Here is an 18,847-nt window from a genome sequence, read left to right on the forward strand (position 1 = left end):
TTTTGGTGTCAGAGTCTTGGAATGTTGGGTTTGCTATTATTTTCTTTTGGATAGACTCTGTTACGTTGGGTGTGTGTATTCTGTCAGTGAATTGGGTGCCAGGTGGACAGGTGTGTATTTTGGACTGGCTGTTATTTTGAAGTGTTGTATGTGCCAGGTTGCTGACCTGTAGGTTGCTGCTGCTTCTGCATCTAGGTTGTCGGGTGCCTGCATAGCTGCTTATTTCAATCCGGTTGGTATCCTCTTCATGGAAAGGTGGGTATAGTATAGTATTTGTGAGTGTTGGTTTTACAGATTTGCCTTCTATTTTCTAGGAGTTTAGAGGTTTTTGAGTAGATTTGCTTCCTGGAGGAAGTCGATCAGTGTCTGTTCCCTTTCGGGGTTATTGCTAAGGATGTCCCGAATGGAGTCGGGGAGGCCGTGTTTTCTTCGGAGTCCTTGGAATTCGAGGCAGAAGGTTAGTATGTGCTCCACGGATAGTCGGAAGTTGCATATTAGACAGCGTGGTGGTTGGCACTTTGAGATTGTGTGTGCGTGGGTGATTCTGCTATGGCCAGTTCGTAGTCGTGAAAGCGCCCGTTGTTCGATTCTATTATTCCTGTTTGTCCATTTTTTTGGTTCGCCTTTGATTTTTTGGGTGTGGCCGGGGATGGATCTCCATGTTCTGATGAAGTTGAGTGTGACTTCGATGTGAAAATTTTTGGTAAGGTCTTCGGGTGGGACTGTTCTGGTGCTATAGTGGTTGCTTGATCTGCCTAGGGCGGCTTCTTCGTTGCCTCGTATACCGGAGTGCCCGGGTATCCAACAGAGGGTAGTGAATTCGTCAAGTTGATCTTCTATTGTTTGGATGAATGGGTGTCGGGAGTTGCCTGCTTCAACAGCTGTTGAGGCTGCCAAGGAATCGGATAGGATTAGGGTTGGCGTGTTAGGAGGTTTAGATTTGATGGCGTGGAGGATTGCTGAGGCTTCAGCCGAAAAGACTGAACATGTTGAGTGTAGGCGGAAGTTGTGGTTGGAGGTTGAGCTATGAGTTCCGGATCCTACTCGTCCGTTTAGTTTGAATCCGTCGGTATAGATTTGGTAGTGATAGGGGTAGTTATCTTCGATTAGATGATGAAAGTGTGTACGAGTTATGTTCGGTTGTGGGCCTGCCCGGAGTAATCGGGTTAAACTGGTATCGATGCGGGGGGTCTTAGCAAACCACTCCCGCCGACGCAGTCGGGGAGATTTGGCAGTTTTGGGCATATCGGAGCCGTTAGTCGTTCGGTATAAGCCTTTTGCAATAGTAAGTTGGGCACATTCTATGTTGTTTGGTCTTTGGTGGAAGTATTCGTTGTTTTTTATTGTTTGTAGGAAGCCGAGGACCCTCTTAAATATGGTTGTTTTAGCGTACCATAGAAAGGGAAGAACTCTTGATTCGACGCAAGCTGGATATGCCGGAGTGCTTGAGAGAGCCAGCCGGATTAATTTATTGTATAGCGGGGTAAGCGTCTTTAAAAGACCTTCTAGGTTAAGGCAGGTGATTTCGAAGCCGTAGAAGATCCGGCTGTTGATTAGGGCCTTGCTGATGTTGATAGCTGTTCGTCGGTTCGTTCGGGGGTGGCAGGAGCTTATTGTTTTGATATGCCGCAGCCGACTTTCGCAGTCTTTTTTAATGTTCTTGAAGTGGTCGTTGAAAGTGAGCTTTCGGTCGATCGTGATGCCGAGTATCTTGGGCAGGCGTTGAAAGGGTATGTTAATGTTGTCCAGTTTAATTGGGTTTCCTGCAGCAACATGGTGAGAGTTGCAACAATGTGCAATGGCGCATTTCTGGGGTACTATGGAGAATCCGACAGAGTTCGCCCATTGGCCGATTTTCTTAACAGCGGTTTGGATCTTCCTGCGAATGAATTTGAGGTTTTTTCCTGTTGAGACGAGGATTATGTCGTCGGCATAAACCAGTATGTGGAGTTTGCTTGTTATGTTTCGGAATACAGGGTTCATTGCAATTAAAAAGAGTGTGACGGCTAGTGCGGAGCCTTGATTTACCCCGCTGGTTTCGGTGAAGGTTGATGGTCGGTTTCCTCCTATGGTAATCTGGAATTGACGATTTTGAAGATAGTTGCTGAGAAATGCACCCATGTTGCCGGTGATTCCTTCTTCAAGTAGAGTGCGCAGTATGCCTTCTCGTCATACTGTATTATAGGCTTTGGCTATGTCTAAGATGGCTATGTCGGCATGCAGGTTTTGGTATTTTGCATCGCGTAGAATCTGACCAAGGGTTCTCAGGTGGGTTCCTGTTCCTTGGCCTTGGCGGAAAGCGAATTGTCTTTGGTCGAGCAGTTTGTTAGTCTCTAAAAAAGCTGACAGGCGGCGGTTTACCATTCTTTTCATAATTTTACCGACACATGGGAGAAGACTGATGGGACGGAAGTCTTTTACGGTTCTGTTTCCCTCGCATTTCTTGGGGATAGGGACTACTAAGGCACTTTTCCAGTAATCGGGTAGTTCCCCGCGCTCCCATATTGTGTTATAAAACTTGAGTAGTACTTTATTAGCGTCGGGTGGGAGATGCTGTATGAGTTGGTAGCTGATGCCGTCGTTTCCGGCTGATTTGCCGTGTGCTGACGCTAGTGCATGTTGGAGTTCGGAGCCAGAGAATGGTTGGTTGAACTGTTGTCCGGTGTCGGGGGGAAAAGTACTTTTGATGCGTTCGATTTTGGTTTGCTTGGTTAGGAAGGCAGGATGTAAGGCATTGTTGACTGATAATGATTCATTTCCTCTGCCATTATAGAGGGGTCTATTCTGGTGGATCCGTTAATGTTGAGGGTGAAGCCGGTGTGGCGGCGCTTGCCGTTTAGGGCGTTGACCCTTCTCCAGAGTTGGGTTGTGTTGGAGTCGGTTGAGATTCCTTCTAAGAATCGGGCCCAGCTTGCCTCTTTTGCTTCTCGGATTGCTTTCCTGGCTTGGTTCCTTTTATTTCTGAATATCTGTTCCTTGTCCTGTCGGGTTGGGTTATTAATTTCGGTTTTTTGTAGTACCTGCAGTGCCTTACGGCGAGCTTTGATGGCGTCGGCCACCTCGGGGCACCACCAGTGGATGGCTCGCTTCGCAGCTTTTTTGCTAGTTTTGGCATGGTTTCGTGGGCGGCTTGGTTCATTATTAGGCCGAGCTCTGTGGCGGTGTACTCCCTGTTAGATTCTATGTTGATTGATACGAGGCGTTCGTATTCGGGCCAGTCCGCTCGTTCCGTGATCCATCGCGGTCGTCGTGTCGTGTCGGGTGGGTGTTGGTTATGGGAAATGGTAATGAGAAAATGGTCGCTGTTGGCAGGATCATCGAGGACCTCCCAAGAGCATAATCTAGCTACTGATGATGAAGCTATGAAGATGTCGATTGCTGATTCGGAGTTCCCGCGGGTGAAGGTAGTTCTGCCATCGTTTAGTATTATTGCGTTGTGATCTTCGATAGTTTCGATTATTTGATTCCCTCGTTGATTGCTTTGGCGCGCTCCCCAGCGTTCGTGGTGGGCGTTAACATCCCTCAGGATGAGAGACGGGGGGTGAATTTCTTCGATTAGTTTGCGGAATTTGTGGTTTAAATTGGAAATGTTTTGTGGTAGGTAAATTGAGACGACCGTTATTTTAAACGGGTATGTGATCTGTCTAGCAACAGCGATCAGATCTGTCCGCAGTCAGAATGGTGGTAGAAGGAATGTCCTTACGTATTCCAAGTCCGACGGTTTGATAGATGTTCTCCCCGGTTTTAGCTTCCCATGTGTAATTGTGTCCGAGCCATGCAGTGGGGTCGGTAGAGTCGGAAAGGTGGGTTTCTTGTAGGGCCAGACAGACAGGATTGGTATTATTGATTAATATTTGTAGGTCACCTAGAGAGTTTCGTAGCCCGTTAGTGTTTCATTGTAATGCGAGTGTTGTTCGGTTTTGGATCATTTTTGTTTTGTTTAGTAGAGTTAGTTGATCTTGATGCATGTCTTTTGTTGGAAGGGTTAATATCTTAATATCCTTTTATTGTCCTTTTATTCGATTGTTAGGTCGATATCCGAGGAATGATCAGTTTCTAACTCCTCCATTCCAGGAGGGGGTGAGAAATTGTCGTTGGCTCTGCTTGTATTCTGTTTTTTTGCTCGTGGTGATTGTGTAGGGGAGTTTTCTCTATGGTTGTCTGCTCTTTGTTGAGGTTGTTTCTTCGATGTTTTGATAATTGGGGTTATCTCCGTAAATAGGTTTCCGTAGTTGGCCGATACTTTTTCGGGGTTGGATGTGGAGAGGTCATCGTTGGAATTGTGTTTGGTTTTCCGGGTGTTGTCTTTGGGATGTGTCCATGTGCTTTGTGACTGGGTGTAGTTTCCAAGAATCTGCATGTTAATTTTTTGGCTTTCTTGTAGCTTTTTTTCAGTTTATTAATTAGAGTGTCTTTGCTATTGACCAGTTGTGTGATCTTTGAGCGACATTGGTTTTTGAGTTCCTCCAAGTCTTTTTCCAATTTTTCTGATTTTTCACGCCACTCCTTTGCTTCGTTGCTTGCTACATCGACGAAGGTTTGTTGTTTTGGCTTGTATAGTTTCCTAGCTTCCGCATAGGTGAGGTTATTGTCGATTTTAGTTTTCACTATTTTCGTTTCGGCGATGTAATTCGTGTTCCTCGATGCAGTTCAAGCAGATCTCTTTCTGGTTGCATGCCTTGCTGCCGTGACCGAAATGGCCACATCGGTAACATTGCAATGTAGCGGGATAGTACTGCCTTACTTCGGTGCGGATTAACCCGATGAAGATTTCCTCCGGTGGTTTGATACTAGCGAATGACGGAATGAGTAGCGGGGTGTTTGTGAGTGTTCCATTAACAGTCTTAGTAATTCTCCGAACGTCAATAACGTTTTGAGTTTTTAGTTCGGTTAGCAGTTCTGCCTCAGAGAGGTTGATAGTGTCGACGTCGTAGATTACTCCCTGGACTCTATTAAGGGTCGGGTGTGGTATGACCTCGACCGGATAATCATTTCCGAGGCTTTGGAGAGTCCTCAGTCTTGTGTATACGTGCCTGGACGTTGTTTTTAATATGTATTGTGTTCCTCTAACCGTTTTCGTTGCACTTAGGAATTTGTTGTAGTCTGCCCCGATGACTTGTAGAATAATTTTTTGGATAAGGAAGGGGTTGGGGGGGGAGCTTAATTGTTTGGTTATCGTTGATTGTGGGGCGTAAAAGTAGTATGTGAGTATCTATTTCTCATCTTTTTGCATGTATGCGGGGGAGGCACTGGATGGTGGTAAGGGGAGGAAATTATTGAGGGGTGGGGGCTCTGGGCCTCCCATTTTGGTTTTGGTTTCTCGGATGTAGGTGTAGCTTAGTTTACTTACTGTCACTATTTGTATGAGTGGTAGCTGCGTTACTTAGCTCTAATTTAATTTGTTGCTATTCCACTAGATACGCGTGGTGGCTAGCACGCTCGCACTTTGATGAGTCGGCACTGTCGCCGACACACTAAACACTCGTGAAGATTGCAGACGCGACGAAAAGCGAAGACAGACACTCGCACGTCCGATCGCCAGGAATGTAGCAGGAACAATGAAAGCAATTTCTTACGATGCTGTGAACCAGTATACGGCTGTTTGGGGGCCAGAATTCTTCGCGAATAGCTCTGATCAGCAGCCGCCCGCCGTCGCGAAGTAATTTACGATGAAAATGTTCAGCAATTAGGCGAGTGAAGGATGATTGTTAGGAATTAGGGACGGATGTTTTGCTTGGTAAGACCATTGGGTTAAATTTAAGCGACCTCCCACCCTCAACACTCTCTCTTAGTCAATGAATGTGTTCATTTGGCGAATGTTGGATTGTTTCTATACAGAGTTTCCCTTTTCCTGCTGTTTGATTTCAGCAGCGTATCCATCATGCTGAGCGAGTCGAGTGAGGACTGTTTTGGATTTGGCGAGTTCTGCAACAGTTAGTGACTGGCCTAAGGACGAAAATGATTGTGAAGGCTGAGTTCGTGACTTCGAGCGAGTGTTGGCGATGAATCGCAAGCAGTATCCGATGACGTGAAGAAGCCGACTGTAGGAAGACCAGCGTAAAACCCATGGGTGAATAGTTGAAGTTGTTTGAGTTACGGCTACAGTAGTTTTTAACTCCAGGTCGCCCGCGGTCACGCCAAGTGGAACCGAAATTGGCCAATTTTGCGGTGGCGAAGGCAATCAACTTGGACCGCATTTCCATAAAGCACTTTTGAGGAAATCGTCGACCGACATACCACGGGAAACCAAATCGGCAGGATTTTCAATTCCGGAAACGTGCTTCCACTGGCAACCGTGCGTGAACTGTTGTATTTCCGATACCCGATTGGCAACGAAGGTGGGCCAAACGTTCGGGGGTGATTGCAGCCATTGCAGTGTTACTGCCGAATCTGACCAGAAATAAGAAGTACAAACATTAACGTCAATAGCATTTTTAATACGAGCGTGTAAATGAGCCGAAAATACGGCTGCGCATAGTTCCAAACGGGCGATGGTAATTCGTTTTAACGGGGTTACTCGGGATTTCGATGCCAGAAGCTGAATTCGAACTATTCCTTGGCTATTCACACAGCGAGCGTCCGTGCATGCTCCATATGTTGCTTGGGAAACATCTGCGAAAGTATGCAATTGAATATCGGAACCGGGAACTAGCGCATACCTGTCGATCCGATGTTTGCTTATATTTGTCAATTCTCGGTAGTAATTTTCCCATTTTGATTTTAATGGCTCAGGAACTGAACCATCCCAACCACAGGACAGCAACCATAGCTCTTCATTAAGATCTTTGCCCTTACAATGACGAGTACGATGAGTCCGAGAGGATCAAACAACCTGGCGATGTCTGAAAGAATAACCTTTTAATTGGTGAAACAGGATTTGTTCGAATCTGCGAATCAAAGCGATGGCAATCTGCTTCAGGCTCCCAACTTATTCCAAGCGCTTTGATGGTTTCGTGGGGACTGAAGTGCAATGTGGATTGCGTGCCAATCTGGTCATCGTTGAGACCTTTCAGGACTTTTAGCCGGTTAGATGTCCATTTCCGAAGTTCGAATCCTCCCTTTAGCAATAAATCATTTAATTCTGATCGTAGAAGAATAGCTTCTTCAATAGTTTCAGTTCCACCGATGAAATCGTCAACGTAGAAACCTTTTCTTAATGCCTGACTTCCAACAGAATGTTGGTCACCTTCATCATCTGCCAACTGGTGAAGAGTCCGGGTTGCTAGGAACGAGGATGGTCCTAAGCCGTAGGTAACAGTCAGGAGTGCGTAAGTCTGTACTGGATACTGTTTTGAGAATCGCCACAAAATACGCTGCAGCGGAGTGTCGTCCGAATGCACCAGCACCTGTCTGTACATTTTAGCAATATCTCCGACGAGAGCGATAGGAAAAGTTCGAAACCGCAAGATGATGTTCAGCAAATCTTCCTGCACCAAGGGCCGACGCAAAGACCATCGTTGAGAGAGAAGCTGGTAGAAGTCTTCGCAGATCCGTCAAACACGACTCTGAGTTTAGTCGTAGAACTTGCTTCCTTAATTACGGGATGGTGAGGTAGATAGTAGACTTGAGAATTTCGTTCGTCGTCTTTTTCGACCAGTCGCATGTAGCCGAGGGCGAGATATTCTCGCATAAACTGATGATAATCGTTTCTTAGATGCGGATTTCGTTCCAAACGATTTTCCAGGCACTCGAAACGTCGTTGAGCGTTGCTTCGGGATTCGCCTAACATTGCATCGAAATCGGGTTTTCGGGAGGTAGCGAATTTCATACCGGCCTTCGGGGTTCCTAGATACGATAGACTGATACAATGACTCGCAATGCCGTTCCTCTACTGAATAACTATCGTTGTTAGCCAGTTCTTCGGTCTTCCAAAACTTTTCCAGATAATCTTCTAGTGAAATCATTGAAACAACGGTTGCATCGCACGAAGTGGATGAAGTAGTAATCTGATCGTTGGAATACGAGTTAGCAGAACCCGCGATGATCCAGCCAAAGACACTGTCAACCAAAAGCGGAAGGTTACTATCAAGGTGAATGCGTGCAGCGCTGGGAAAGAATGAATAGAAGTGTCGAGCACCCAGAACCATATCGATCGGTTGACTTTTGTTCAAGCGGGATCTGCTAAAAACAGTTACTTTGGAATCTTCCATCCCTCGGTGGAGATATTTTGCAAAGGGAGATTGGTCGTAACATTTTCCATTACTAGGAAATTCACGCCACACGAGAAGTCTCCCTTTCTTAAAAATATTTGAGCGAAAACCTATTCACGTACTGGTTTGGACAGCTTACCGGCTCCCTGAACGGTGATGTTCACATGCTGTCTCCGTAAACGCAGAATTTGTGTCATACGATTCGTGATGAGATTCGGCTGAGACGCACTATCCAAAAGCGCACGAGCTAGATGTTCAACACCGAAAGCGTGAACGACCTTAACGACGACGGTAAGCAGAAAGCATCTTCTCGGGGATGCTGAAGAGTAGAACTGACTTCGATCACTGGTGTATCTTCAGTAGCGGCAACAGTTAACTGTGTGGACAATTCACTCGTAGAAGGCCTACTAGATGCCGTACTAGAGGCAGTAGCACTTGCGCTAGAAGAAATTCCTTCCCTATTGCTTCTTGGAGAACTGTCTGGCTGACCGAAATGCAGAAGCGTATGATGACGTCTGTTGCACTTAGGACAGCTGAAGTTGGAGAGACAACTGCGAACAAAATGACCAATTTTCAAGCAATTATGGCATAAGCTTTTCGAAATGACAAACTGTTGACGTTCATTTGTTGACAAACGAATAAATTTCTGGCATTTCACTAAGGAATGCGATTGGCTACAAGCAATGCACTTTTCCCCAGAACCAGCAGTAGAGGCGCACGAAGTAAGGCGAAACTGTGAATGGAAATGGGTCCTTTTCAGTGCATGAGATGAACTGCCAGAACTTGAAACTGATTCTGTTCAGTGGTGGTTGACGGAGATTGATTCCAGCACCCGAGTTCTTCGTTGCAGGAAATCAATGATGCAGGCGTAGTCCGGGTTTGCTACGGTCGACGCATGATCCTCCCACGCCTTCAACGTGTCGTCGTGTAAGCGCATACACAGTAGATGCTGCTCCAAGTATCAGTAGGCTCTCCCAGTTGATGCAAAATCTTTGTATGCCGCTCGAACTCATCAACCAGCCCGTGTAACGAGGCAGCGGACTCCTTCTTCATGCGTGGGATGTCGAAGAGTGCCTGAAGATGACGTTTCCGTAAATGGTAATCATTCGAATATCGATTTTCCAATGTTTGCCATGCTAGCAGGTGGTTGGCAGAACAAATTCCAATGGACTCATTCAATTGAGCAGCTTCGCCCTTGAAATTTCTGAATATCCGGGACATCCGGAACGTCCGGCAACTTGATACCAGAGAGAGTGGAAGAAACGTGAGGGGGTACAGGGCTACGATCATTAGGAATAGGAGAAAGTTTTGACATTAGACTTGCTTTTATTGTAGAGACGTGGTTCAAATTCAGCTCGAACAGCTGCATGCTCTGTTCTACCTTCATCGGTAATCTCGGTGTCCTCAAGCTGTGCCTGTACCGACTCGAGGTTGCTCCATACTCCGTTCAGGTATACCAGCCTCAATGATACCTGACCCTGATCACGATGTGCGTCGTATACTGCATCAAAATCCTCTGGCCGACCCAGAGCAGCCAGAAGAATTTCCCGTCGGTGAAGCAGCTGGTTTCTGGAATGCTCCTCCGCCATTATATAAAGCAGAACGTTGAATACTGCACGTGTCCGAAAAGATGTCCGACCTGTCGATCAAAGACCCACAACAATGCAACAAAAGGCTTGGAGAGGTGCTCTTTGTTCCAAGGCAAGTAATGCCTTGTATTATATACAGCCAACTGGATTCTGTCGCAACGCCAACCGAGCCTCCGGAACTGCCGAATCACGCGCAACACTCAAGCAGGAATGAGCACAAAACCATAAAGGCAGAAATAGCTCCGAAAATCGTCCGATGGTAACAGGAATGACCAAGAAACAGGTACACCACAGCAACAATAGAAAACAGGCCACGTGTATTTGGAGAGATCTTTTTAATAGTATTTCTAAGGACGTTGAATACTGCACCAACAACGCGACAACTAGTTCCTGTGGCCAACCAAAACAGAAAGATAGCAACATCTATTTCAACATCCCATCCACATCGCTTAGCTGTTATCAATCCACAAATTCTATAAAATACAACTGCAGTTACTCGTAGATGCTCCTTTACAATATCTGAATTAAAGTTCAGAATTTCTGCCATAATTGTGAATTCAGTACTCTTCACAGCGTATTTCTACACAAAAATGCACAAATATTATTTAACGAAACGCGAAACATAGGCACTATAACTTACAGTTCTTGGTGAGGGCTGTAATAAACAATGCATCAACATATCGGTGGAGTTATCATTTAATTTCAAGAAATAAACTATCACAAAAATCAGTGTAAATATATTTTCCAAGGCATATTGTTTTTTTTTATCTGCTTCCACTATGTTTTATTCACTTCTGCAACATTACAGCGTACACGCTATACCAAATGTTAAATTACAATAAACGGTGTACTTTTTGTCTACATATTTATGTGTAATTCTGGATAAGTGTGCAGTTGATCAACAGTCAAATCAAAAATAACTACACTCTATTAAAAACGTTTGATTCACTTGAAAAATCACGTAAACTGGTTTCAAATAGCAAATTGAATATTTTACGTGACGAAAATGAATGTTATACGAACATCCTCTAAAATGAATAGAGTCACCACATAAGGTTTACGTGAATTGACCAAACGTCAAACAATCTACGTGAATTTCCAGTGTGAATAACTCGATTTTGAAAATGACGAACAGTGGCCCTCAAAATGTGAGTATTGTAAATATTTGCGAGAAATGTAATTTTTTTAAATAACTATTTATTGGAATATGAGTTAAAATTAAATTATTAAGATTTAAATTGGGTGTTCAGCCACAAGTGGTGACTTTTCAGCCCTATTATATAATATGATTTGGTTATTACCATGGGGACATTATTTGCTTCCGCAATTCTGAGATTTTTGGGTAGGGAAAATTCTAAACCTACTTGTATTGTGTAATGGGGCAAAGGAACTTATATACTAACTTACTAACTAAAACAGAGAGCGAATCGATTCAATTGAAGTTTGCATCGATTTTTGTCGGAATTTGCTTATAATATTATGTGACATTACATCTAATGGTTCTATATTTGTGAGTCTGTGTAACTCATTGGTACTAAACCAGGGAGGACGCTTCAAAATCATTTTCAGAATTTAATTCTGAATCCTTTGAAGCGTTTTCTTCCTGGTGGAACAACAACTTGACCAAATTGGTACTGCATAAAGCATGGCTGGTCTGAAAATTAACAATCTGTTTTTTAGACAGAGCTTAGAATTTCTGTTTATAAGAGGATATAAACATTTAACATATGTATTACACTTTGCTTGGATTCCTTCAATGTAATCCTTGAAAGTGAGTTTTTTGTCATACGTTGAACCTAAGTATTTAGCTTGATCAGACCATGTCAATTCCAAGCCATTCAATTTGAGAATGTGATTATTGTTTGGTTTAAGAAAAGAAGCTCTTGGCTTATGAGGAAAGATAATTAATTGCGTTTTTGCTGCATTTGGTTTAATTTTCCATTTTGACAGATAATCACTAAAAAAATTTAAACTTCTTTGTAGGCGACTGCAGATCACTCTTAGATTTCTACCTGGGTCTAACAGACTTGTGTCGTCACAGAATAGCGATTTCTGTCATCCAACGGGTAGATTTGGAAGATCAGAAGTGAAAATATTATACAAGATCGGAGCTACGCTCGAACCCTGCGGAGCACCTGCTCGTACGAGTAGCAATTCAGATTTACAATTCCGATAGCTAACCTGAAGAACACGATCAGTTAAATAATTTTGAATCATTTACATGAAATAAATAGGAAACTGGAAATCAGACATTTTTGCTATTAAACCTTTGTGCCAAACACTGTCGAATGCTTTTTCTATGTATAGAAGAGCAACTCTAGTGGATAACCCATAAGATTTATTTGCTTTTATCATGTTCGTTACTCTTACAAGTTGATGAGTGTTATGTACATAAAATAATTAATTATTGAATTGAATTTAGAGTGTTCACATCAGAACGCACTCCTACTCGATGTAGTCGATATGAGCGAAATCGATGATCGAATGTCATCGTTAGTAAATAAGAAAATATATAAATCTTGTAAATAAGTAAATAAGACGTTGTTATGTAGACATTGATCTTAGAGAATAATTAAAAGGTTTCGGTCTCTTTTAGTTTTGGACTCCAACCGAAGTAGACGTTCTTTTTAATAGTGAAAAGTAATCCCTGATTGGAAAGGACATTAAAGTGGCGACGAGGATAAAAGTTCTTGAAGTTTTTTTTGAGTGAAGTGAGCAAAAAAGGTACGGCGTTTACTGTCATCTTCGCTGAAAGTATTGAGTGCTGGAAAGCTGCCGGGGCAGGATCAAGTTTTTGCTTGGTTCAAACGGAGAACGGGCCGGTCAAAAATCGACGCTTTTCTTGGAACGTGTTGGCGCTAAGAATTTGGAAAAAAGGACAAAGGAAGCAAAACGAACAAAAGAAGGTGAACAAAGGACGAATCTAAGAAAGGACAAAGGAAGCGAAGAAAGAACAAAGGAATCTAAGAAAGGACAAAAGAAGCAAAGCAAGGATAAAAGAAGCTAACAAAGGAAGCTAAGAAAGGACAAAGGAAGCTTACAAAGGACAAAGAAAGCTGAGCAAAGAACGTTAAGAAATTAAGGTACGTGGTTTTTTTTCTTCCTTTTTTTTGTGACATTTTCAATCCGGAGCAAATATTGCATTAATCGGCACGATTGATCCCTATTTAATAGGCACGTCTTTTTCCAATTATGTGGAAAGACTGGAATATTTTTTCGCGTGCAGTAATGTAGCTGACGATAAAAAAAGGATATTTTCATGTGTTTTCCGGGCATGAAAGTGTTTGAAGAATTGAAGCTTCTTTATCCAGCTACGGATTTAAAAACTTTATCATATGCTGAAATTACAAAAAATTAAAAGAAAGATTTGATAAGGTAGATTCAGATATCGTTTAGTTTTAAATCAGGATTCAGCAATTAATTCGGAGAAATTTCGTTTAGGGAATCGAGACAATAGAAGTGATTTTCGAAACATGGATGAAAGAGGTAGGAGGAGATCGCGCAGCAGAAGCAGAGATCGTCAAGCGAATCGATACGTTAATCATCGAGAAAGGTCTCGAACTAACCAGCGGTCAACCAGCAGGGGTAGATACAGCAATTTTGTGTGCCATTTTTGTAATAAAAAGGGGCACATCCAGAAAAATTGCTACAAATTCAAAAACACCCGAAGACATTCGGTGAACTCGGTTGCTGAAACAAATAAAAACGTGAATGTGCATGATTATTTTTAAAGATTAAGAGTTGATTATGACACGAGCGATAATGAATCGGGTGATTATCCTTGCGCTATGATAAAATCCGTAAATAAAGTGAGTGAACCTTGTCTCCTTGATGTTAATATTGCAGGTAAATTGTGCAAGATGGAGGTAGACAGTGGGTCTGCAGTAACGGCAATGAGCAAAGCGGATTTTTATAAGCGATTAGGTCACATTACATTACATTACCAATGCAAAAAAGGCTTGTGGTCATAAACGGCTCTTCATTAAATGTTTTAGGGAAAATACTAGTGATAGTTTCACTGAATGGAAAGTCTGTTCAGTTGGAACTCATTATCTTGGACTGTAGCCACCGTTTCGTTCCCTTATTGGGAAGAGATTGGTTGGACGTACTGTGTGAAGACTGGAGAAAGCAAATTTCCAGTGTATTTTCTATAAAATTCGATAATTGTTTTAGCGATACTGAGCAAATAATAAGTGACATGAAATCAAAATTTTGTAAAATTTTTGACAATGACTTCTCTTCACCAATTTCTGGTTTTGAAGCTGAGCTAGTGATAAATGACAATCAACCGATTTTTAGAAAAGCGTATGAAGTTCCTTACCGTTTGCGAGATAAAATAAATGAGCATTTGAATGAGTTGGAACGAGTTGGAATCATAACCCCGATAAAAACCAGTTTATGGGCTTCGCCAGTGATTGCAGTTATAAAAAAAGATGGCAGCATACGGCTAGTAATAGATTGCAAAGTCTCAAATAATAAGGTTATGATTCCAAATACGTATCCATTACCAACAGCCCAAGATTTATTTGCGTCATTGGCTGGCTGTAAAATTTTTTGTTCGTTAGATTTAACTGCTGCTTACACTCAGATGAATTTGTCGGAGAAATCCAGAAAATATTGTGTTATTAATACTATAAAAGGACTGTATATATATAATCGATTGCCCCAAGGCGCTGCATCGAGCGCGGCAATATTTCAGCAATTCATGGATGGACTTTTAAAAGGATTAGACTTTGTTTTCGGTTATCTTGACGATGTGTTAATTGCTGGAAAAAATTTTAAGGACTGCAAGCAAAAACTACAGCTTGTTTTAGAACGTTTAGAAAATGCAAATGTCAAAGTAAATGCTGATAAATGTAAATTTTTTGTTACCACTTTACCATATTTAGGACACATAATTTCATAAAAAGGCTTACAGCCAGATCCACAAAAAGTAGAAACGATTAGAATGGCTAAAATACCAGAAAACGTGACAGAATTGAAATCGTTTCTTGGATCAATAAATTATTACGGGAAATTTCTTCCAAATCTCTCGATAATGCTTAATCCATTATATAATTTATTAATAATAGATACAAAATTTTTATGGACACCTATTTGTGATAAAACCTTTCAAGAATGCAAAGAACGTTTACTTGAAACTAAATTTTTAACATTTTTTGATCCGGACAAACCACTTGTTGTGTGTGCAGATGCATCTTCGTACGGTTTAGGTGGATTAATAGCTCATGAAACAAATGGAACAGAGTTGCCTATCTGTTTTACATCTTTTTCGCTCAATACTGCTCAAAAAAAGTATCCAATACTTCATTTAGAAGCTTTAGCTATTGTATCCACTGTTAAAAAATTCCACAAGTATCTGTTTGGGAAAAAATTTACTATTTACACCGATCATAAACCGCTTCTGGGGATTTTAGGAAAATCTGGGCGAAATGCTATTTTTGTAACAAGACTCCAGCGTTATATAATGGAGTTGTCCATTTATGATTATGATATAGTTTACAGACCGTCAGCAAAAATGGCAAACGCTGACTTCTGCTCAAGATTTCCTTTAAAAGATGAAGTTCCTACGAATATTGAAAGTACAGTCATAAAAAGCATAAATTTTGAAAAGAATTCAAAAGATTTGGCCAAAGAAACAAAGAGTTGCAGAAATGCAAAATTCAGATAACGAACACGGTGATCCATTTTCCAATCTTACTACAGGTGACAAGGTTCATTACAACAACCCTAATAAAAATGACATTTTAAAATGGTTAGATGCAACTTTTATAAAACAAATTTCTACGAATGCTTTTCAGATTGCGATCGGAGCACACGTTATCTCGGCCCACAGGGGGCAGATAAAATTGAAAAGGCTGGATCAAAAGGGTCCCAAATCAATGATGCGGTTGCATGTACCGATAGTCTCGGCGGTCGACCGAAGATCAAAACGTCAACGGAGTGAATCTGACGAAGAGGAGTTTCGTGGTTTCAATCTCTCAACAGAACTTCCGATTCCGGCTCGAAAAGAGAAACATCCGAGGATGATGGATCAGCTATCGAGGCAGTCAACAGCAGATTCCAGTCATCATTCCTGTTTAAGGAAATCTGAAAGAGTTAAGAAAAAAAAGTTAAAAGTGATTATATATATATATATATATATATATATATATATATATATATATATATATATATATATATATATATATATATATATATATATATCAATAATTTGATTTCTAAAGTGTTTACATAAAAAAAATGTAGAAATTTAACGAAATTTTGATGAGTTTAGGCTTTAGAACATTTTTTCGATTATTTTTTGATCAATTGAACTGAAATGTATTTATTTTGTTAGATATTGTTCGATTTAAAAACAATTTTGTACATACATTGAAATAAGTTTTCTTAGTTTGAATTATCATAAAGAGGGAGGAATTGTTATGTACATAAAATAATTAATTATTGAATTGAATTTAGAGTGTTCACATCAGAACGCACTCCTACTCGATGTAGTCGATATGAGCGAAATCGATGATCGAATGTCATCGTTAGTAAATAAGAAAATATATAAATCTTGTAAATAAGTAAATAAGACGTTGTTATGTAGACATTGATCTTAGAGAATAATTAAAAGGTTTCGGTCTCTTTTAGTTTTGAACTCCAACCGAAGTAAAGCTTGCTTCATTTAGAATTGGAACAAACTTTTGCTCATATTGTGGCGCTCCTGGTGGACGGATTTGGAAGCTCTTGGCGCCCACGTGTCGGGAATTTTGTCAGCTTCACGTATGATTTTTGACATTCCGAAAATCGACTGTACTTTGTAAACAATCAACATGGAAACCGGAAGAAGGAAAAAAATTGTGCACAGTTATTTGGAAAATCCATTGTGGTCTGCATCTAGGCTAACTAAACAGCTGAAATTGCCCAGAAATACCGTATGGCGCGTTATCAAACGGTATAAGAAAACATTGACGACGATTCGGAAGCCTCAAGCCGATCGTCGGAGTCGAACTGACGACCGGAAATTGCGTGGTAAGATTTTGAAGACGATTAAGAGGAATCCTAATCCGTCGGACCGTGATTTGGCCAGAAAATTCGGTGCTGCCCATAGTATCGTGAGGAGAACTCGACTCCGGGAAGAAATCAAGTCGTATCGAGCTGACAAACAGCCAAATCGGACCATGAAACAGAATAGTGTGGTCAAAATTCGTGCTCGGAAACTATATGACCAGGTGCTGACCAAGTTCAACGGGTGTCTTCTGATGGACGATGAAACCTGTGTCAAGGCTGACTTCGGTCAAATCCCAGGTCAAAAATTTTACTTGGCAACGGCTCGGGGGGATGTTCCAACCAAATTTAAATTTGTTTTTGCCGACAAATTTGCAAGAAAATTTATGATTTGGCCGGGCATTTGCAGCTGCGGCAAAAAAACGAAAGTTTTCATTACAAATAAGACAATGACATCGGAACTATACCAAAAAGAGTGTCTCCAAAAACGAATTTTGCCGTTCATTCGATCCCACGACCATCCTGTAATGTTTTGGCCAGATTTGGCAAGCTGTCATTACAGCAAAGCCGTTTAAGAATGGTATGCAGAGAAAGTGGTCCAGTTTGTTCCGAAAAACCTTAACCCACTCAACTGCCCCCAGTTCCGCCCTATTGAGAAATACTGGGCAATCATGAAGAGGAGACTCAGGGCAAAGGGAAACGTTGTCAAAGACATCAATCAGATGACGACCTGGTGGAATAAGATAGCTAAAACGATGGACGAAGAAGGTGTGCGCCGCCTACTGAGCCGTGTTACAGGAAAAATTCGAGAATTCCTTCAAAACCGTGACGAATAATTTTATCCGTATTTTTTCTTAAAAGTATGAAGAAAACGCTACATTTGTATAAAAAAAGATCTTGAATACAATAATAAATAACTGAAATACAGGCAATTGTCTTTGTTCCAATTCTAAATGAAGCAAGCTTTAGACGTTCTTTTTAATAGTGAAAAGTAATTCCTGATTGGAAAAGACATTAAAATGAGTAGTAGAATGTTCATGACGAAATCCAAACTGCTCTGGTAAAGAAATTGAATTCTCATTTATATGAGACATCATTCTCAACAAGATAATTTTTTCAAAAAGTTTACTGATAGAAGAAAGTTAGCTAATTGGTCGATAACTTGATGTTTCTGCTGAATTTTTATCAGGTTTCAGGATAGGAATTACATTAGCGTTTTTCCATCTTTTGTCGTGAATACGACTTACTTTACTATGGGGTGCCTTTTCAAAATTAGCCATATGGAAGAATGGGCAGAACTTAATCGGTAATATCTCGACTTGTATTAATGGTAGCAACATAATTCTTTCACCAATTCATCAAAAATATGATCAGGAATTTAGGATAATAGTTTGAACAGTGTGAGATAACCACAAACAACTCAAAAATTAAGTTTTCTCAAACTTCGAAAACAACACGGAAAACTCTACTTTTGAGTGGCTTTTTCGCGCAAGGACGACGATTTTGAGGTAGTCAGGTACATATCTTCATCTGACTGCGTATAAAAGGGGAACCGTGATCAAAAATCGATCATTTCTTCTTGTGCGTTGGACAGAAGTAGACGTCGTGGGACCAGCAGCTTCGGAGAGTTCACCTTCTGCGTGGTTAAAAACCTCAAACGCTCAAGTCGCAACTCTCATTTGGACTTCAGTCGTCAGGTGGAGCAGTCGTCAATGAAAGCAGACCTTTTGTGTGGTATAAAACCTCAAACGCTCAGGTCGTGCTCTCATTTGGGTTTCAATCGTCAGGTGGAGCAGTCGGTAATGCTTTCATTTGGACTTCGGTCGTCAGGTGGAGCAGTCGTCAATAATGAGAGCAGACTTCAATCGTCAGGTGGAGCAGTCGGCAATGAAAGCAGACCTTTTGCGTGCTATAAAGCCAAAACCTCAAACGCTCAGGTCGCAGTACCAGTTTCCCTTCGAAGAAGATCGATTACATCATCCTGTTGGAGGTCATTTGCATTGGAGCAAAATACAACGGGAAATGGACAACAATGTGGAACATTATGCAAAATCAGCCTTTCTAATGGCTTTAAATGTTACCTAAAGAACTATAAAGATTGCTTCTTTGTAAATC

At 41.4% G+C, this 18,847-nt stretch overlaps 1 protein-coding gene across 1 annotated transcript; it reads right to left on the reverse strand.

The window, feature by feature from the left end:
• Window positions 1–7,414: 7,414 nt before the first annotated feature.
• On the reverse strand, window positions 7,415–8,150 carry LOC131434003 (uncharacterized). The gene is made up of 2 exons (XM_058600623.1): window positions 7,841–8,150; window positions 7,415–7,785 (listed from the first exon to the last, which is right to left on the reverse strand). Exons 1-2 carry the CDS (start codon window positions 8,148–8,150, stop codon window positions 7,415–7,417), a joined length of 681 nt encoding a protein of 226 aa, XP_058456606.1.
• Window positions 8,151–18,847: the final 10,697 nt, after the last annotated feature.

Source organism: Malaya genurostris, chromosome 3, assembly GCF_030247185.1.
Source record: "Malaya genurostris strain Urasoe2022 chromosome 3, Malgen_1.1, whole genome shotgun sequence".
Lineage (NCBI taxonomy): Eukaryota > Metazoa > Arthropoda > Insecta > Diptera > Culicidae > Malaya > Malaya genurostris.

Excerpts from the sequence above, each read along its gene's own strand:
- LOC131434003 (XM_058600623.1), bottom strand. The coding sequence starts at position 8,150 with ATGGAAGATTCCAAAGTAACTGTTTTTAGCAGATCCCGCTTGAACAAA. Across the intron at positions 7,786-7,840 it reads AGAACTGGCTAACAACGATA|GAACCCCGAAGGCCGGTATG; the intron begins GTTATTCAGTAG and ends TATCGTATCTAG.